The sequence below is a fragment of the Chamaea fasciata genome, unplaced genomic scaffold (genome assembly GCF_029207755.1).
Source record: "Chamaea fasciata isolate MVZ Bird 193981 ecotype frontalis unplaced genomic scaffold, bChaFas1.0.hap1 SCAF_23, whole genome shotgun sequence".
Classification (NCBI taxonomy): domain Eukaryota; kingdom Metazoa; phylum Chordata; class Aves; order Passeriformes; family Sylviidae; genus Chamaea; species Chamaea fasciata.
This window is the reverse complement of record NW_027094108.1, coordinates 348,437-369,768: the sequence shown is the minus strand read 5'-3', so window position 1 is coordinate 369,768 and position 21,332 is coordinate 348,437. Positions and strand designations below refer to the sequence as shown.

At 46.0% G+C, this 21,332-nt stretch overlaps 1 protein-coding gene across 2 annotated transcripts in view; it reads left to right on the top strand.

Annotated features, from left to right (window-relative positions):
- PEX14 (peroxisomal biogenesis factor 14) overlaps window positions 1-14,188 on the top strand; it is a 71,221-nt gene extending 57,033 nt beyond the window's left edge. For both annotated transcript variants that reach the window (XM_066203179.1, XM_066203180.1), the window contains 5 exons: window positions 5,538-5,623; window positions 6,245-6,347; window positions 7,611-7,708; window positions 10,817-10,908; window positions 12,328-14,188. In XM_066203179.1, the coding sequence (XP_066059276.1) occupies window positions 5,538-5,623; window positions 6,245-6,347; window positions 7,611-7,708; window positions 10,817-10,908; window positions 12,328-12,793 (845 nt within the window). In that variant the 3' untranslated portion in view covers window positions 12,794-14,188. The remainder of the gene's footprint in view (window positions 1-5,537; window positions 5,624-6,244; window positions 6,348-7,610; window positions 7,709-10,816; window positions 10,909-12,327) is intronic.
- Window positions 14,189-21,332: the final 7,144 nt, after the last annotated feature.

Here is a 21,332-nt window from a genome sequence, read left to right as displayed (position 1 = left end):
AAAGTATCTAAGCTCCAAACAATAAAAACCAAAGTGCACACCATTAAAAATCCATCAAAAGAAGCTGTTCAGCTCACATGTGTGGCTGGTAGTTTGAAAATCACTTCCCTTACCTGCCAAGTATAAAGAATAGGATTTTGTTGCAGCTCTTAAACAGCTCTATGGCAGATACTGACTGATGTAACACTCCAATTAGAGCTGTGTTTATTAGTTTATGGCACAGGTTTGCTATTGCTGGAGACAATATTAGACTTGCTTTCTGAGTTTTTAGCTGCTCTGGTTTGGCACAGTTTGAGATGAAAAACTTTTGTGATTCTGTTGGGCTCAGAACTGGGATATTTCTGGCTGTTGTATTGTCTGTGCTGGTGAGCTCTAGTGCTGAATTCTGCCTCCTGGGCTAATTCCTGTCTGCTGTAGTCCACAGAAAATGCCAGGAAAGCAAAATCTGCTCTCTGGCTGTAGAAGCAGGGCCAGATCCACCCCTCAGTGCTGTCCACTGCTCATTCAGATAACTCTTACCACAACCCAGTACTGGAAGAGTTATCTCCCCTTATTTCAGTGTTCCACTAGTATGAGTAGAGCAGGGAAAAGCATGCAGCTCAGCCTGGGAAACACTGTCATCACTGTTAACCCTGGCAGCTTTATCACTCCTTGGCTGGTTTCCTTTTGCTATTTCGGGTTTCCTCAAAGCAGCAGCTCCCCTTTTCTTCTTGCTACGTAAGAATTTTAACCAAAATTTTGACATCAGAATGTTCCCAGTAACAGCTCGGAAGAGAATTTTGAAAGTATGATTCTGTAATGCTTGGAAATCAAAGGCGACTAAAAGGACCACCAAATAAAAGCCTTCACAGGGGTTCTGATTGTAAACTTGTGCTGTAGCTTTGTGATCTGGTTGGTGCTTTTTAAAAAATTTGAATCCAAAGCCTTTCTCAGCGAGGCAGTCCTTTTCAGCAGCCCCCAAAACTGGGGAAGGGGTGACAGTAAGTTTATTAGGTGTTGTTCCTTCCCAGTCTGGCCATTATCTGTAGACCTTCTATTTAAGCTTAACCTCTAAATGGATGCATAAAAAGAAATAATAGCTGGACATACATGGTATTTGTTTGACAAAATAATTGTTTTGATTAGTTCTCATCTGAGCCCTATTGTAGTTCTTGGCTGGTGTAGTCCTGGTGCGTGTTAATGATGCATCCATCGTTGTCGTCTTCCTATCAAGTGCTTTCCATGGTATTAGAACTGCAAAAGGAATGTGTGAGTTTTTCTAGGCCTGTTGGATGAGACTGTGCAGTGGCTCAGTTCTCTCAAGGTGTGCCGTTTGCTGTAGGTTATTTCATCAGCTGGATGCTAATCCTATAATGAATACTTCTGAATTGGTCCAAATGTGCTTCAGGACAGTTTTTTCTGTGCTAGTTTAGTAGGTCAGTTTCTCTTTCACAGTCTCGTCAGGGGTTGCCGTGTGCAGAGTAAGATAGATACTGCTTTTTCAGTCTATCTGTTCCGCTTATCATCTCACAGAGTGTTTGTGACACTTAGCTGGAATGCTGCAAGATCTGAAGTTTGGAAGAATATCTAAATGACTAGGGAGAGGGAGAGGCTGTTCAGTCTGTACACTGACTTGGCGAGGGGAAGAGCTCATGTTGAAGAGCTCATACTGGAAAAGACTTCGAGCTGCATTTGCCTTCCCCAGAGAAGACACTGAGTTTCTGGTGAAGCAACATCTTAGGTCTTCAAGACTGTGAACCGCTTTGTATTTGATACTTTTGGTTCTTTTAAAGTTTTTTTTGAGTAGCTCTGACACCTCTTGACAAAACACAAAGTGAGGAGGGTTTTGTGCTGAAAACAGAGGCTTGCGTTTTAAGAAATCTGATTTCTCTCTGCGCCCTCTTCCCACAAGGTGTTGCTGCTTCGTGTTTAAAAATTACTTTAGAACTGTGGGTTACAAGTACAGAAGTTCAGGATGGTTCAGAACTATCTCAAGCATTTCTTCAGCAGGAATGAAACAACAGCCAAGCTGATGATCTTGCCAGTAATGCCAGTGTAAGATGCCCACTCCTGTGAGTCACAGCAATAAATCCAGGGTACCCCTTTTCAATTTGCTTCCTTGATCTGCTATTGCCACCACAGTTTTATTTCTTAAATTCATGCCACTTAAATACTTCATTTTGTACAATTGAACTTAATGTTTTATTGGAAATACCTGTAATTTGTATACATACTTCCTTATTTTTGAAGAGTTAACAAGAAAAAAGCACACTTGTAAGCCATCAGAGTAGCATAGGTCCTCCGGGTTTGGTTGAAGAGAGAGTATAAAAACTTTTTTGAGGAAGAGACAATAATTAAATTTCTAGTATTTTAGGTCAATACCATCTCTACTACTTCTCCTCTTGTTCTGGAGGAGTAATTCCTTCCTCCAGTTTGTACTTTTGCCAAGAGGTGTCAAAACTGCTTAAAAAAAAGCTTAAAGAAAGCTTGAATTTGATTAATATAGAGAAACAAGACTTTGCCTGACTGATAATAAAACTGATAAATGACATTTGAATTACTTGTAGCAGTAATTTATTACATAAAATATCTTTTATTTGACATGCGATTAGTTGCTGGAAGCATCACTCAATCTGACTAGTTTAAACATGCTCTAAAATGAACCCCCAGTAAAAAAACAGGGCTGGTGTTATGAAATACACTAATCTGGAAGTGAGGACAAAAATCTGACTTTAAATATTTAAATGATTAATTTGTTGGGGATTTTTGTTGGCTTTTTGGTTGGTTTTTTTTTTTTTTTTACCTTTCTAACCCATATAATTACAAGCAAACTCAGGGGAGTTTCTGAGCAAGGTGTGCAAAGCTGCATGCTTATCGTCCGGGTATTGTGTGTGTTGTTCCCCATGGTATTTATGGGCTCCATTAATGAGGGTTTTACATCTGCTTAAAAATCAGCTCCTGTGATTTTTTTCTTGCCATTTGGATCTTCTTTTCCCATTCTTGTGTCTTCATTATGTGGAAGTCTGTAGAATACAGACTGTTTCCTCTTACAATTAAAAATGGTAACTAGAATCCAAACTGTTTTGTTGTTTGTTTCTTGGGTTTTTTTTTCCCAATACCTTTCCATGGATTCACTGTTTTCTTCTGGAAAACCACCTCTTCCAGCATCAGTTTCTACAGTTTTAAATGTGAATACTAGTGCAGCTGACCTTAAGTTGGATGCACAAGGCCTAATTACTTGCTGTTAGGAAAGATAATTCTTGGTGAATGGGGATCTTAAAAATAGTGTTTATTCTGGAAATGCAATTTACAGTGACTGCTGGGGAAATTAAATATACGTAGCAAAACCACAGATTTATACCTTGAGAAAACATCTGTGTCCCTTCCACTTGACTTTTGAAGGTCTCTTAGTAGAATGGTTTGTTACTTCTGCAGTGCCCAAAGTAACTGGGCTGTCAGTGCTTTTTCACTTTGTCTGAATTTTGTTTGTTTTACAAGTGGAGAAATTGAGGATATGCGAACAGTTGGTGTGAGCACAGAGCTTGAAACGGGAAACTCCAAAGCCTCTCTTCTCGCTGCAGATTAGAGAATTGCAGAGAAAAAGAAAGGTTGAGTGTGGTTGGCAGAGCTGTGACATTCTCTGTAGCGTTGTGCAGTTGCTGTGGTCAGTGCTGCGTCCCTCGCTCACTTCTCTCCACCCCCCTCACTTTTTTTTTTTTTTTTTTTTGTCACAAGACAGATTTCACACATCTCTAAAATGAGTAAAATGGCATTTCAGCTTCTTGTCTTTATAGACTCTCTGAACTTTAGGAAAGATCATTCTGGTCCCTTTTCATTAATAATGAAAACCAGGGGGCAATAAAATGTTCTTAGCTCAAGCATTATAGGAATGGAGGCTGAGATGAGTGAGGTGAAAGGGCAAAGCAGATGGATTCCTACAGGTGTGTCTCCTTCCTGCTCGGAGGTCAGTGGAGCTGGGAGGGAGTTTGGGACAGCCCACCAAGGACAGCCATGGGCAGGATTCACAGACCCTTGAGATAATTAATTCTGTACAACAGCAGCTCAGCCTGGAACAAATTGTGTTGTCACAGAAGGATATTTTTAGTCAGAAGTTCAGGAGAGAGAACTGGACAACCAAGAGACTTCAGGTACCAGAAGTGACAGTGGGGCACAGCACAGAGGGGGAAGTGGGATGGATGGCTGGGGTTCACAGCAAGATTAGTGAGAGATCATTTTAAATCCTGACATGTACACAGCCAGTTACTGCAGCTTAGCTGACGTGTGTTAACTCATTAAGTTAAAAAGTTATGATAATTTGATCATGTGCCTAAGCTCCAAAACTGCAACTGCAGCAACCCAAAATACTCCTGGTGACACTATTCACCAGTTCTGACAGAGATGCCTTAATTTGTTCAGATTTCTAGCCAGAGGAACATTTCAGGAGCTGTGTCCTAAAATGCAGCAAGAAGCTCTGAGTGCCAGTATTTGGGAGTCAGGCCCAAATACTCTAGACCCTAAACGCTGGGGTTAGGGGTAACTTTTGGAATGAAATGCCTGTAGAAGAATTCAGCAGCAACCAAAATGGCAATGGTGAGCAAAGCAGAGAGGAGACCAGAGGCCACCCATTTCAGCCAGTTAAGTCTCCCAAACTGACACTTTGGAGAGCAGAATGCATTTATGAGGCATTGTTGTCACATGTAGATTTGGAGACCACACCAGTCTCCCATCTCGTCAGTTCTGCCCACATCCTGCCATTGAACTTTAGGCAGATCATTCTGCATCCTCCTCATATTAAAGAAAACCGGGGGCAGTACAAGGTTCGTTCAGGGAACTGCGAGGGAGGTGACAGGATAAGGCTGGTGGAAAACTACAGTTATCTTCTGATTCTGCTGAAGGAGCAAGGCATGCCATATCTTTGCTTTCCTCTGTGGAGCCTCTGAGCTTCTGTGCGCAATTGTCTGTTAAATATCTCAAGCTTTTATCTACTTCTTTACCTCTCTCTGTAGGTATTTAATTGCATATTTTCTCTCTGCTCTTTATGTGTGCTTTGGTCCCTATTTGTAATTTAAGCTTGAAAGACACTGGATCCTTCCTCATTGAAATGGTCCATAATTGCTGACACAGTTTTCATAAACCCATTTATTGCCCTGATAGATTTCTCTTCTTTCTTAAAACACTCCCGTCTTTCCTTTCTCCTGCACTCTTCTGAGTCTCTGGCTCTGTTCCCATTTTCAAAAATTATGATAGTGTTGAACAATAGGTATTCAGGTAAGGAGTTAAGCTTACTAGTGCCAGCCCCAGGGAGTTACCTGGTTCAGAGTGAGCGCCTTCTACAAGCAAAGAAGATGGACCCTCTTCAATTGCTGCTGTGATTTCTCTCCCTGTGACACTGCAAGGCCAGAGTCAATGCCAGAGGTCTGGCCAGACGTTTAAATGTCCTCAGCCAAAAGCCTGCACACTGTGTGCTAATCATTACTGTTTTGTTTGATAAAATGGATGCACAAAAACGTTGTCACCTGCAGTTCTGACTGTGATTATTTCTTGACTCTGGCCTGTAGGTCCCCCTGGTTCCAGATGGCGAGATTATGGGGCTTTGGCTATCATAATGGCAGGAATTGCCTTTGGATTCCACCAGCTCTACAAGGTAATATGTCCCTTCTACCCTGTACTCTGAGACAAACTTATTACACTGCCTGTGTCCAAGTGATCGTGTTGATTCCAGGCTGGTGAAGCATCTCTGTTCTCACTGGCTCTGCCATTGTTATATCTGAGAAATGTAGACACTTTACATAAAAATGCAGAGTCAAAAAGTGGCAAGCAAACAAAACTAGTTTTTAGCTATGGACCTCAAACTAGGAATAAGGTAATTTCCATTGTGTCCGCTCTTGTTGAAGCATATTCCATTCCTAGGATGAGGCTGCAGGAGGTTCCATGGTAGCTAGAGGACAGTTGTGACCTATTATATCCAGTCCACCCTCTGCAGGGATGGAACGAGGCAGATTTCGTGGCTGTGTCCAGACTTAGGAGCTGGTTTTCAGCACCACGACAAATGTAACCACAAAATTCCTCTTCTGCAACTTCTTTTAATTAAACTTCTTTTAAAAAGGAGGGAATTTTTCTCAGCCAGATGTGTGGATAAATGATCACTGGCTCCGTGATAAAGACTGGGATTTGGGGGGTGGGATTTGAGGATGTTTCTGGTAGATTAGAGAGATAGTGCTTTGCACTTCCCTGTTTCCTGAAAAAGTTTCTGTACTCTATGCAGAAGTACCTGGTCCCTCTCATCATGGGAGGCAAAGAAGACAGGAAACAACTTCAGAGGATTGAGTCAAACATTTCTGAGATGAGTGGCAGTGTGACACAGACAGGTAAAGATTAATGACTCCATCAATTCACCCCTCAAAGCTTTTCTCCATGTATCCTCCATTCTGCCAAGACCCCCACCCTTTTCTTTCCCTCCATCTCCACTTTATGTGGTGACTTCATTTATCTGCTCTGAGAATCTGTTCACATTTGCAAATGAAGCCGCCGTCATTTCGGTTTAATTTGAAATTGCTTGTTTACTGTCGGCACGGCCTCAATTAATTATGTTTTTACGGAAAGGCTCCCAACCTCAGAATATTAATAAGGGGAATAAAATGACAGCCTTTCGGAGGGCTGTAAAGTTCATTTTTAATTTCTGCTTCTCTGATGTTTTCAGGGGCTTTTTTTTTTTGGTGGTTTCTCCCCACCTTCCATCTGGAAATCCGAGGAAGGGTCAGGAGAGTCTGTAATTACTGTGCCTCTCTGACCTTAGCCACCTTCTATGTTATTGACTCTATAGGGTGTCTGTTCATTACCTGATGCCCTAATGATGGTCCGGATTAGCTGTTACCTGTCACACCAATAGAGTTTTTAGTTTCATTTATTTTATCAGCTTGTTTTCTCCCTGGAAGCTTTGGATAAAGTGCCAAAGTAGAAAAAGTTCTGCAGCTGGAGTCCAGCAGAAGCTTTCGGTGTTTTCTGGGGTGTAGAAGGGGAATGCAGGGTGCTCTCTTGAAATAAAAAGGGGAAAAGTGCAAAGTATATTCAACTGGAATGAAAAAAACCATGATTTTCAGCAGTAAGTTTATTAAAGATGTTGGGATTGAAGGCGCTGGTAGGTTGAGAATGGGAGGATTCTGATTAGACTTTTCATTGAAGGGTGAGAGGTAAAAAGGAAAATCTTTCATTTCTCATGATACCCTAGGGTCGACCCTGAGAGCAGCCTCTTCCCAGACTGGAGCTAGCCCCAGTGTTTGCCTGCAAGAGCCCCGAGATAGATAAATGATACAAACATTGTGTAAGTTCAGGGAGATGTACAAATCATAAACCAATATAATTAAAAGGGAGAGGTTTTAGACGGATATACTGTGGGCTATAGACATCTATACAATGGAAAGATAAACTAGAAATACTGGAGGTTAGATGCAGTGCAGGTAGATTACCCACAGTGCAAATAAATCATATGGATTAAAGTGAGCAGGCGGGCATAGATAAATTAAATATAGTAGGGATAGAGGCATCTTTGTAGCTAGACAGCAGGAAAGGCGTGGGTGAGTGTGTATCTGTGGATGTATCTTAGTTTAACTCTTCTGCTTTTTCCCTTACAGTGACTCAGTTACAGACAACCTTAGCAGCTGTCCAGGAGCTGCTAATCCAGCAGCAACAGAAAATCCAAGAGCTCACCCAAGAACTGGCTGCTTCTAAGGTACCAACTTCCAACTCTTCCCCTTTAGAGCATCGTCAGTTTTGGAGCATGCATGGCTTCTTTTGTGGGCACATGGAAGGCACCTGTTGGGTTCACAACCAGCCATCAGCTCTGTCATGTCTCCAGTTTCTCTGCGTCTGACTTCTTCATGGGTGCTGTGGTTAGAGCACTGGAGGAGAGTTGGGTGCTCACTGAAATACATCTGATTTTGGAGAGGATTTTTTTTTATTGTGTAGTTTTAGATGAAGCTTGTGTGTCTGAGGCCTCAGACCTGTTCTCAGCTCTGTATCTGGTGCTGCATTTGAGATGAAATTATTGTGGAGTTAGCCCACTGACCAAAAGAGGAACAGGCAGTTGTGCAGAGAATTTTTTTTGTTATGTAATATGTAATTTTACACATTTGTATTTCTCCTGTACTCTGTACATCCTGTTTAGCCAAGCACACACTTGAAAGACTGCATTTAAGTCACTTGTTCAGATCCAGGTTATGGCCAAACATTCTCACTATTTGGGTTCTTGTTTCAATGACTTTAGTCAGCTGAGTGTAACAGGAGGCCTCATTACAACCCTGTTAATGACAGACAGTGGCTCCTTCCCCTTGACTCTTGACTTGACCTTGGCAATAAAACCATCAATTCTGACTAGTTTGTGTTGTTACATATGTAAATAATGTAACCACTTTTAACCAAAATTGATTTTCTTTCTGGCAATGAGAATTAGTGCTTTACTCCAAAGAACTTTGCAGCCATTGGCCCAAGCATTCTATCAGCCAGGAACTGTTGACATGTGAGGCAGGGTGAACGGGAGGCAGTCACATGAAGTCTTCCTTTGACTCACAGACTTGGATTGTTCAAGGCCAAGATTGTTCTCAGTTGTCTCGTGGTGTTGAGTGTGCAGGGGGAGTCTCCTGTGCACCCCTTCAGCCTGTGTCACAGCCTTCAGCCGTAGCAGGAGCAGTTGTCTTCTCCCCTTAGCGCACTTGGGTCTCACGCACACCCTTTGATGGTGTGTGACCGGTGGGCCACAGCTCACTGTGCTGTGCACACTGTGCAGGAGGAGTCCCTCAGTGGCACAGCTGTAAATGCAGCCATGAAAGGCACTTCATGGCCACAACACTGTGCTTCAATTTTCCTTGGGAACTGTGGCCTGACAGTGGCCTGGAGCCAGTCCGGAAATTGGAAAACTGTTTTCAGGTCTTAAGTGTTAAGATTAAGAACACATGTTGAGCTTTAAGAAGGAAAAAGGCCATAAGTCTTGGTGGTTTAGAGAGTCTTGAAGTTTTCCTTCCCCCCTCTCTACCCCCTGCACTGAAATGGTAGCACACATTGTTATGATATCTAAACCTCATGTGTACAAAGAAAAACTTGGGCAACCCCACAAACCAAAGAATAAAAGCTGTGTTTTCTCAGCTGTAATGTAAGTTTTTATATCTGCTTTTCAAACTCCTACTGGCATGCTGTAAAAAATTAAAAAGAGGGACTTTAAGTAATTAAAAAACCTACATAAAAATTCAAGGCTTGAATTTTCTACAACTGTTTTTAAAGAGACTGGCTAAAAAGCCCCAGATGTCAGATTTTATTTCTAAATCCTAGGCATCTGGCACCATATGTGTTTTGGAAATTTGAGTCCTTTGCAGGCCAGTGAGTGGAAATCACTCCCTTGTTAATGTGCTGCTGTAGCTTTCAAGGTCTTAGAAAGCCAGAACAGTGGCTCCTGGATTCTTGCTGTCTGAGGGCTGGGAGTGTGAATCCTGAGGGAACTCATCTGTGTAAAACACAGCTACTACAGCCTGAGCCTCTCCCAGCCCAATGGGTTGGAAGCCCAGAAGTCACTGTGAGCAGTGCTGGCTGCAGGGTTACTCTGCAGCAGCTCAAGTCTGTTTAAGAGTAAATTCTGGCTACATCTAGTGGGAATTGCTGAGGAGGAGTTTTATGTTATTCCAGTTCTGGCTTCCTTGGGTGAGGAATTTATTAGGAGTGTCTCTGCAGTGGTACTCACCAGTGTGTGTGTTCCTAATGGCTTTTAGCAGAATTTGCTGTGGGGTGTGCCAGGCGTGAGTAGTCTTTGGTCTTATGGCAACAGAAAGTACTGGAGCAGAAGGATGGGATAACCACAGACCATGGTCTGTGTTTAGAAAACTCCCATTTCTCAAGTTCCCAGAAGGGTTAAAAGAAAGAATGCCAAAAGTATTGTTTGCAGCATGTTATCCTCAGTTACTTAGTGTAATTTCTGCCTGTTATCCCATGGCAATTCAGATGCAATTCTGACAGCAGCTGTACCAGGCTTCCACGAGTTACTTATCGTCTTTCCCCACAAAAGTGCATTCATTGCCTTGAAATATCCGAGATAGTGCCTAGTCCAGCTGCTTCTGGAGATACGGCCTGGTAACTCAGGCATAGATCTAATTCTTCAGATCAAAAAGGGAAAAATTTTGCAGCTTTCAAGTGTGTATTTATCAGCCCACCTCTAGATGCCACAGAATGCAGATAATGGATTCTTTCTTTCATAATTTAGGAGAAATGAGCAAATGGTTTTAAAACAGTTGTTAATATATAACATTCGAATCTGTTGCCTCAGCTAAGTTCAGTCACACGAAGGAGTAAAGGACCTGTTCAGGATCCTAGTTCTAGTTCTTCTCTAGAAATCATTCATAGGTCAGTGCCAAATGATTTGGTTTATTGCTCTGTGTATTGTTCTCTGTCTGAAATGCTGGTGGAAAACATCCAGTGTGGGCCCAGCTGTGCCTGAATTCTCACAAGTGCTGGCCTCCTGAAAAAAGAAATCTCCCCTTGAGATGCTTTAGCAATGGTTTGTGCATGGGATTGGAGACAAGATTAATTAGTCTCCCAAACACAAAGCAAATATTGAGCAGTTTTGGCACCTTGAGACAGTTACTATTTCTGGTCATCGTGGGGATCTGTTCAAGTATTTGTTAGCGTGGAAGTTGTTTTGCTCAGATCTGAGAGATTTTAAGTGATAGAGTTTATGTATTTTATCCCCAGGACTCGAAATTCCCAGATGGGAGCAGAACAACATAGGAAAAAGTGACATTGTGAACTATCTTCCAGTTCAGACATTGATCTTTATGTCTTGTTTTTCACATTCTAGGCCACAACTTCCACCAATTGGATTCTGGAGTCGCAGAATATTAATGAATTGAAATCTGAGATCTACTCTTTAAAAGGACTTCTCCTGAACCGGTATGGATGCAATATGTGAGCAGACTGTTGTGGGGAAACTGCTGCTTTCTGGGATTCCCGCAGTCGTGGAGAGGAAAGGCATTTCCAACAGCAACTACCTCTATATCCTGTTACTGCTATTTTAATAATGCCATTTTGTACTCCACTATCACCTTCTGTTTGCAGGTCTCAAAATGCTTTTCAAACTGGCCTTAAATCACAGAGTGCTTTAGGGAATTGATCAGATTTTTCCTTTTTGTTTGCACTTCCCCCACAGTCAGGATGGCTCTCAGTTTGAGGAATTGACTGCATCTGCACCTGTATTCTGTTTTAGAAAGTCACTTCTGGGTGCAGTTCAGCTGCCTCGCTCATGGTCAGGGCACAGCCAGGCTGGAAAGAATCGTGCCAGGGCAGAGCACTCACAGAGGATGGGGTGAGCTCAGCGCAGCTCTGCAGGGGCTGCTGGTGGCAGCAGCAGCAGGGGAGGTGAGAGCAGCTCCTGTTCCCACTTCGGGCTCGGGGAAGGCAATGCCCAGTGTGAGCACTCGCTGCGGGACAGCTGCCAGCTTTCCTCTGCTCTTGTTCGTGGCACTGGCCAGCTCCCCTGAGGGGCATGAGGACCCCCTGGCACACAGCCTTTGCAGACCCTCATCTGACCCCTCTTCGTACTCCCACTTTTCACATAGACAGGCAAGGATCTGTGGGAGTACTACACCAGACATGCTTTTGTGCTTTGCCCTTCCTGATGGATGGCTCTCTGAGGGCACCAGTGCCCACCCTGCACTTGTATTTGTCCTGCCTGGCGCTTGGAATCTCCTGTTAGTCCTGGGCATTAGCCTGATAGTGTCATATCCTTAAAATCCGCCTGGGAAGGACTCGGGACCAGCTTTCCAGCTGCTATGACTCCATTCAAGTCAGAGGAGCTGAACCAGTTTGTGGCAGCCAGGGCCTGGCCCAAACATGTAAAGTGCGTGCTGGGACTGGGAGAAAGGCCCTGGATTGCAGTGAGCCAGAATGCAAGAGTGGTGTATCACAGTGAGGTGAGAGCCAGGTGGTGAAATTCCCTGGCTCAGGCACTTGGTGTGTCTGACTTCTTGCTCCAGTGGGAATTCTCTGTACCACTTAATTAGTGATTGTCTTACGAAGGGACACCCATGTCTTTTCACAGGCAGTATTCCTGAGTGTAGCATACTTTTTAAAATTGGCCAAATCAGATCATTTTAGTGCTTCAGACTGCCCAGCTGGGATATTTTCCTTGTGTACAGGCTCAATTGCTGAGTGCTTGTAAAGCACTTGGAGAATCTCTGTGGAGAAGTGAAGTGTCCTTGGTTTTGCTCATTTATGGCAAAGAGGCTTGCAGTTTCGGTCTTGCTGAAACCCCTCCGTATTTATAATAAAAGCCCCTTTCTCTCCTTTTCTTTCCCTCTTTCCCTCCCCAAGGAGGCAGTTCCCTCCCTCCCCTTCAGCTCCTAAGATCCCGTCCTGGCAGATCCCAGTGAAGCCAAGCTCACCCTCCAACCCTGTTGTTGCCAACCACAACAGCAGCAGCGACATCTCACCAGTCAGCAACGAGTCCACCGCGTCCTCCCCAGTGAAGGAGAACCACAGCCCCGAGGGCGCCAAGGTCAGCTGCCACCTGCTCAGCACGGAGGAGGGCACCAAGGCCGTCATCGACGTCACCAGCCAGGTGCGCATGGAGGTGCAGGGGGAGGAGGAGAAACGGGAAACCAAGAGGAATGATGAGGAGGAAGAGGACGATGAGGATGATGATGTCAGCCATGTGGATGAGGAGGAATGTCTGGGTGTCCAGACTGAGGACCGGCGAGGAGGGGATGGTCAGATTAATGAGCAGGTGGAAAAGCTACGAAGACCTGAGGGGGCCAGCAATGAGAATGAGCTTGACTAAGACACCCTGGCTGCTGCTGCTGCTGCTGCTGCACATCTTCCCCAGCCTGCTGCACTGTCCCCAGTGCCTCTCCCATTTTGTGGAGGGAAAAGCTACCATTCCCTGCAGTGATTCTCCCTTGATTGACCTTGAGCAAGGTTGTGATTGCTCAGTGAACAACATGATTACCCTGTTTCACTACAGGGCTTTGCAGTCTGGCAGTGGCTTCTTCTCCCCTCCCAGCCCTTCTTCCTGTGAGCTGGGGTCACTGCTAGGCTGGCAGACCGATGGCCTTACCATGCACCACAGCTACAGAATCCGGCCTCTTATGGGAGCAGTTGGCCTCTTGCTGCATCCTAGAGCCCTTCTGTCCAGTTTCAGAAACCAGTCTGTCCTGAGCTCCTTGATTTCACAAGCCTTTAATCCCACATAAGGCCCAAACCAGTTCTGCTTCCCAAAATAACCCTGTTTTATTTCTCAAACTACTTGATGCTGTGTTGCAAAAAAAAAAAAAAAGGAAAAAAAAAAGGAAAAAAAAGAGAAAAAAAAAAAAAAGAAAAAAAAATCTCAGTCTTGGCTCTTCCAAACCTTATGCCAAGCCTCAAATTGCTGAAACTACCTAGCATGTAAAACACTAAATTTCTGTGGGGTCCAAAGAATGCTATTTCCACCCCGCATGCTTACATTTATCTGAATGGCCTGTTGGTAGGCACCAAGCCCAGGTGTCATGGCCACAGTAAAATCCATGAGAACAAGTGGCTTTGTTGGTGGTTGCTGTCCAGTAGAAGGCTTTAGAAGAAGTTGACTCCACTCATCCCAATTATTACCCTTCATCCTCCAAAGACAAGGAGCTCACATCAGTTTTTGACATCTTATATTTCATTTACAGCTGCCCTGAATGAATAAATGAATGAACGAATGGAGTGAAATCAGATGCTGAAATAGTTGATTAATTCTGAATATTTGCAATGGTTTTTAGCCTTTTTTTTCTCCCTAAATGAGAAGAAAAATGATCATAAATGGTACCTCTCCAGTGACAGGCACCTGCTTCAGCAAAGCAGTCTCTCTAGCAGAGAGAACAGCTCCAGTTCTGAGGTTTAACCACTGGCCCTTCTTGCCCAGTCCAGCCTTGTTTTCTGCCCCGTTGGGCCGTACACAAACCAGTGAATTTTAAACCTCTCATTTGCAGCATTGTGTTTGCAGCTGGTCAGATGGTGGTGTCCAATGATACTATTCACTGCATCAGAGCATCTTAGCAGAGCAATTCTTGTAACAACTGAGTCTCACTGTCCTCACCAAGCAAGTGTGCTCGTCTGTGTGATCATGTATAGATTTCAAATATAAAATATGATTGTATATAATTGTAATAAATATGAGTTACCACTATTTAACACCAGCCTATTACTGGATTACCGTGGCTCTTGTTTTTGGGAGAAATACGCAGGTAGGGCGGTCAGAGGAGGGGAAAGGGATGGTTACAGAAATCTGGTCCTTTTAATATGTTTTCCAAAGGACATTTGTGGTTGGTTTTCTGACTGCTCCAGTCCTAGGCACTGTCAGCAGGAGGCAGTGGTGTAAGTGCAGCGTGAGGTACACTGCAAACAGCTCCGAGGGCCTGGGAACGCGGTGTTGTCGCCAATGGTGCGGAGGTTGGGTGGGTGTACCCCCGGCGAGGGCAGTGCAGTTATTCTGTGCCTCTGCTCCCAGCAGGAGGCTCTGCAGGGTGTGGAATAATGCTGCATCCTGCTCCTTCCACCAGCAGCAGGAGGTGCTGAAGGGAGCTGTGAGTTATCTCAGTCTTATCTCCAGGAGGGAATGCTGTGCTGGGTCCCATGACTGGTCTAACTCCGCCATCCCAGTCCAGAAGCCACCGAAGGAGATGGTGTGCAGCAAGGAAATTGTAGCTACTACAGATCCATCATTGTTCAACGGAAGGATTTGGCTCCCTCCTGAAAAATGAGGGATTTACTTGATTCCCAAGTATTTGGGTGTCTGGTACACAGTGACATTTTCCTGCTCGGGGGAGTGAAAGGGACCTTCATATTACTGTATTTAGACCTGCTGCTGAATGTGATGATTTCTCATGCCTTAAATGGACGAATATCTTCCCCAGGAGTGAGTGAGTGTGTGTGTCTCTCTCTCCCTCTCAGTCTCTCTCTCCACTGTTTAACGTTCACAAAGAACGTCACGTTTAGCTAAAAGAGGGCAAATTCGAAAGTGTTTAAAAAGAAAGGCTTTTCTTAAGAGATGACACTTTTCATTTCTCCAAGCCAAGAATCCTTGTGAAAAGAAAACACAACAACACAGGGATGTGATGAAAAAAGTATTGTCCTGCCTGTATACATTTTATATACATAGAAGGTTTTGAAAATAGAAAGAGCCTGGACAACAGCAGTTGGTGAAATGTGGAAAATATGTTGCTGAGGCATGTGCCTTGCAGAGTGACTTACAGGGTTTATAGTATAAGCATCCCTGCGGGTTCATTCTTCCCCCCTTTCCTCCATGTTGCCTGTGTTCAATTCATGTACCTCAGGATTTCTGGTGCAGAGTAAAAGGCAGTTTTCTTTAGCTGTACTTTTCTGTCCATTCATTTTTCTTTCTTACTACCTTACCACTTCTCTAGGTTTTCTGTATATTGTGCTAGTTCTAAAGTTTTTCCTTTCTCCAACCTGATGAATCCCACAAAACCCCATCAAGGCCATTGTTGCTTAAAGCATGTAACTCTGTGCCTCTGGCCGTTGATGGGGTGCTTGTGTGCTTGGCTGAAGAGATCCAACCCACTAGCAGAGAATTTGGAAGAAGCCAGACCTTCTAACCTGCAGGTAGAGTCATGAATCACAAGTTCTGTTCCTCTGTGTTGTGTTCCTTCTCTTTCCAGCACAGCAACAGATGCAGGAAGAGGATTTTGGTCTTGGTAGCCTGACTACTAACTTGTAATTTTTTTCTTCTTTTTTCTGCCAGAAACAAACCTCTTAGCTCAGCTGCCCTGTGAAATGCTTGCCCCACTGGCCTGTTGGCACTGACAGTGGCATCCTGTTAACTGAAGTTGACCAGGTAGAGAACATTGTATCTGCAGAATGAGACAGACACAGCAGTTCCCTGGCTTTTTCTAGTGCTCTTTTACTGTGTTTTACTCTATTTTTACTCTGTTTTACACAGGAAGAACAACACACCAGGGGGTTGAGTTCAGGGGGTTCCTAACATGGTTTCTTTGGGTCCTTAATAGCGTATAAAAAACAGGTGAAGGGAGCTTCCTCTGGACCGTGTCATCTGGACACATTTCAGTCAACTCCTGTGACCCTGTGCTTTCTCCTAGAGGAAATAATATCAGACTGGTACTTCCCAGTAATTTGAGAATATAAAAACTCCCTTTTCAATAGCTGCAGGAGAAATGGGGGCTACTCAAAAGGGGGAAAGGGTTAAGAGAGATGTTTCCTGATCATCTCCCTCCAACCTCCCTTACCCTCAGATGTGCCAAGCGGGCGCTATGTGCATCTTCGTCAAAAGCAGGAAGAATCATTTTAAAAATTGTGCTTGTAAGTGTGCCTTGGATTTCACACGTGATGGTGGTAAATACTGGCTGATAGACCCCGAGCTGTGACACAGACAAGCTGCTGAGAAAGCCACCTTTAGGAACCAGATGTTGTGCAAGGTCCTGCAGCTCGTACAGCCCCCGGCCCCATGAACTCTGGCCCCTTCCCGGCCACCGCCCAGCTGTGGCCACTGAGGCTGGGCTGTGCAGGTGTGAGTGAGGAGCTGCCCAGCCCCGCAGCCTGCTCTGAGACACACACTTGGATCTGCCTTTTCCTTGCTGCAGCTCGGGTTCTTCTGGCAAGTAAGCACTCTTTTATAACTGCTCTCTCTTAATTTTGTTTTGGTGGAGGGGAGGAAGGTTTGCCAGAAGGTCCATCCCGGTGTGTGCAGGTAGAAAAAAGTGTGGTGTGTGTTGGAGCGTGGAAGAGCCCAGGTGGTGTCTGCTCCAGTGCTGGCATTTGCAGAACTTGCTGCAGGAGCAGAGGCTCCTCGCTTTTCCTGTGCTGGGGCAGTGCCGTGCCTGGGGAAAGCAAAGGCTCAGGCAGCAGGTCCACAGCAGCATTTTGTTGCAAGCCTGTTTTGTTAAAGTCAAGGTCTCCGTGCTTGATTAAAGCCCTCAGCAGCAGCTGTGGAGATCTAAGTGTTTGCCTAGGGCTTTGACACAGGAAACTTTGGAAGGTCCTTTCTGTGTGGTGGTGCTTAGTCTTAAGCAGAAATTGTTTGTGGTTGGTGAACCTGCACACCAAAAACTGATGATGAGCTTGAGCTGTGAGTTTTCCAGCCCTCTCGTACCATTGGGTGCGATGCAAGTGCAAAGCAAAAAAAAGTCTTGATCTCCAGGGATTAGAAACATAAATAAAGGGGTGCTGGAAAGTGAAACAAGGGAAATTATTTACCTAAGGGTACAGGAGAGAGCTTCTAGCTTTCTTCATTTTCCCTTTTATTGTCTTATCCCCAGCCTGTGCTGCTTCCCCAGGGGTCAGCCTGCATAGGTACCTTTGGAGCTGTGTCCATGAATTATGCTGATGGAAGGGGAGCACTCGCCACTTCTTACACTGTTAAAAAAATATACAAAAATGGAAATGTACCTAGGGTGAGTTTTGGGTATCAGGGAAGAGGGAAGATGGAGATCGGAGCCTGACTTCTCCACTTGCTGTGCAGTACAAGCTGCACACTTTTAGACTGAGGGGCTGGCATGGTCTGTCCCAGATCAGGGAAAAAAACAATCCCATCCCCAAAAGGGAGCAAGCACTAACCTAATAAAGGCACCAGCTGGACGAAGGGAAAACCATCTCTTTGGAAAAAAAAAAAAACACCAAACCAAAACCCAACCTCCTTTCTTTAGAAAAATAATATATTTCATCCAAATAAGGTAAAAATATTTGAAATGGGGCAGAAGTGAGCACTAGGCAGCATCTGTCAGGCCCTTTCTGAAAAGGGGAAGATTATTAAAACTCAATTACAATTTATTTCTGTAAAGTGTCTTTCGGGCTAAAAATCTCCCCAAATGCTTTGCAAGGACTGCTCAGGGATTACTTACAGTATGGAGCCTCCTAGAACAACACCCTGGTTTTGTACCAAGCCCTCCTTTTCTGCATCTGCTGAAGGAACTCATCCTTCACGATTTGATTTTGATTCTTCTATGTTTGTGCAAATCATGAGAGATATTTTATGATGTTGGCTGCGAGAACAGCCTGAAGAGGACCCGGAGGGTGACACTGTGTTTTTCATTGGTTTAGGTAAAATACTTGCTTTCCTTTGGGACTGTGTCTCCTGTGCGAGAAGGAGATTGGCTGGGTAGGGCTGATTCAGAGGATCAAGAAGTGCAACTGGTTTTTTTGTTGCCTATTCTTCTTTCTCTTCCTGTCACTTTGCCAGGCCGCTTGCCCGTGTCTCAGTCCCTTTGCTTGGCAAGGCTGTTCTGTGCGGCATCCTGCTCGTGTCTACCTTTCACCTTCCATCACGTCTGTGTCCTCATGCTCTTTCCTTTCCAACACTTCACAGACAGCTTCCAACTTTACACCTCTGCTGCTACAGCTCCTACTGAGGTTTTGTGTGTGGGCAGCTAGAGTAACACCTGTCTACAGTTAATTAACTGATTTAATTAAACCAGAGCAAATTCTGGGGTGGACATTCTTCCATCTCTTTGAGCAGATTTGCGTTATTTAAGCAGTTTCAACTTAGTGCATGCACTAAGGACTAGTGCTAAATGCTGCAGCTTTCCTGCAGAGATGAATTATTCCTTGCTTTCTTCCCCCTTCACTGTCAACAGCAGGTCCCATCTCTGCGTGCCTGTTTGCCTGCTTACCTGCCTGCTTTTTTGCAGCAATATCAGCACTTCCCTGGCAGCAGCAGCAGGTTTTGGGTGTGAGATGGAGCTTGGGACTCCCTCTTGCTTCACAGGCTCTTCTGTTTGCCAGAACAAGCCTGGTGCAGCCTGGCATTGGAATGTCCCACTACTGCATCTCTTTCTTGCCTCCTTTCCCCCCCCAGCTCTAAAAACTGCAGGCAGAACCTCTAATCTGTGTAAAACGGTGGGGAAATGGGGAAGTGTGGTGGATTCCCCTGGCAGTGGGTGCCCCCCTTGTGCTGTGTGGAGGAGATGTGGGGGCACCCTGTGCCCAGAGGCCGTGTGAGGGGCCTGGGCACAGCTGGCAGGGTGGGTGCCCCCAGCCACGGGCCAGAGCTGCAGCCCCGCTGTCCCGTGGGCACAGCTGGCTCTTCCCTCGACGTGGCCTGCAGGGAAGGTGCCTGGCCACTGAATGAAGGCACTTGCTCCCCTCCGAGGGCTGGCGGGCTCTGGCCACAGCCCAAGCGTCTCAGCTGTGCCCAGTTCAGTGTGTCCGTCGCAGAGCTCTGGCATTTAGGCAGAGCCTGGCCGTGTCCTGGAGCCAGGGAGGGTCTGTGGGGCTCAGGGCAGGGGCTGCTGGTGGCCACTGCCCTTGGGAAGGGAGGGAAGGGGGCAGGGAACAGCTCTGTCTGCCTGTCAGATTAATCTTCAGCTGTTTACTTAAATCCTCAGTGTTTCTTCATTTGTTTGTTTAAGAGTTTTCCTGCCAAAAAAGAGCAAAAGGAAGAAGGGAAGCCGCCTCTGTTGGCCACCCTTCCTCAGCGAGGATGGGCCTGGGGCACGTCACGGGCAGGGGCAGGAGTGGGGTGAGAACACCCTGCAGGGTGGACATGTTCCCATCTTCTGAGCAGCGCCTGACCCTTGTGAGGGAAGAAGTGTCTGAGGGACTCCAGTGAGCCCCTTCTTGCCCCAGGGCTGGCATGAAGAATTCGTCATCCCTTCCAGCACCTCCTGTGCCTACAAGTGCTCAGTGCCTTTCTTCCCTCTTTGCCCTCACCCATTTGGTAGGAACTGGTTTTTGCAGGTAGGAGTTGTCAGTTCTGTCAGCTTTCAGGTACTGGTGGAATCTGCAGCAGAGACCCAAAAGGTGAGGGCTGGAGCCCAAGTGTTGGATTTCCACGTGACAGTGTCTGCCACAGAGGACTCAAAGGCTTACTACAGTGATGTGCTTGAGGTATCAAAGGACAATAGCAGCAGCCACTGCAGTTTTTGAACCCAAGAGATCTTGCCTGGTGTCTGCGGCTTCCCAGGGCTCACCAGGCACAGGGGCAGTGGTTGCAGGGCTGTGGGTGCAAGACTGCACTGGCTTGGAACGAATGCAATAGTGAGACTTGGATTTGTTCAACTTGCAGCTTCTCTCACAACTTTTATGTGAGAGTCATTCCTTTATGAAGTCCAGTCAGAGTCCCACTGAGAAAAGGCGAGTTCCAGCAAAAGCTTTCCAGCAATGGATTGTGTTGTTCGTGTCCCCTGTCCCCACCTGGAAACACGGCCGTTGAAATATTCCACGTGCTGTGGGCAGAGCTCCAGTGAGAACAAACCCCTGGGCTCCGGGGTTGGATTAGGAACATGTTCAGATAATGACATCTGAAAACAGGATGGCTGGGAGCTGCAGCAGAGCAACGAGGGGGCTTTGAAAGAGAGGAGTCTAATCCTCTCTGCTAATAAGGAGGCAGCTGCTTCCAATGCATCAGGCTTGGCAAGCACTGCTTCGCTGCTCCGGGCTTCTCTGACCACGGCAGAGAGGCACAAAGACCCAGCTGCTTCCATGTGGTTGGGGAAGGGCGAGACAGGAGCATTCTGACGGGCACCTGGGCAGGACGAGCACCACGCCGCGCCCGGTGCCAGCGCAGGGCTGGGCGGGAACGCTGCACAGACAAATCCTCTGCTGGCAGGGCACCAGCCAGGAGGGCACTGATCTCTGCTGCCCGTGGCAGTGCGCTGGCCTCGCTGGTGACAGGACAGCTTTGGGCGGGGGGGAAGTGAGGGTCCCCCCGAGGCAGCACAATAATGTCTGGGGACAGCAGGACTGGGGACAGGAGGAATGGCCTGCCACAGAGGGACGTGTTGGGACTGGCAAGGCAACCACCTTAGAGCACATGAAGTGCTGTGAACACGCCCTTGTTCTTTTTCCCCCCCAAAGTAACTTGCTTACTTCCTCATAAAAAACGGCATCTAGTGCCTGTCCTAGTCTGCACCTCACCTACGGTCACCTACTCCTCACCCCGTCCATGCAGACAGGACATTCCCTTCTTGCTCATCTCTCGTTTGAGTGGCAGCTTTGACTGTCACCACAAAGCCCTGGGGGGTTACAGCCCGACGGCTCCACCGCGGACCCCAGTCCAGCAGCCAGGGCTTGGAGGCCAAGGCAGGAAGGGGAAAGCCAAAGTGTCAACAGTCACATCTCTAATTCCATGTCCCATTCAGCACGCTGTGGAGCTGTGAGCACGAGCTCACGCTCTCATGATGCCCGTGAAGGGCACTGATGGCAACTCAGACAAAACCTCAGGGCTGCTGGGAAACCTTCACACCAGAGTCCCTGCAGAGAGAATTCCGTTCCTACTCCACCTCCCACCGGGGACCTGGAGCTGCAGCAGTGACTGCTCCAGGGCTTCTGGGCTTTCCAAACACCCCAAACAAACACGAACCACCTCCTCAAGCAAGAAGACAACTTGA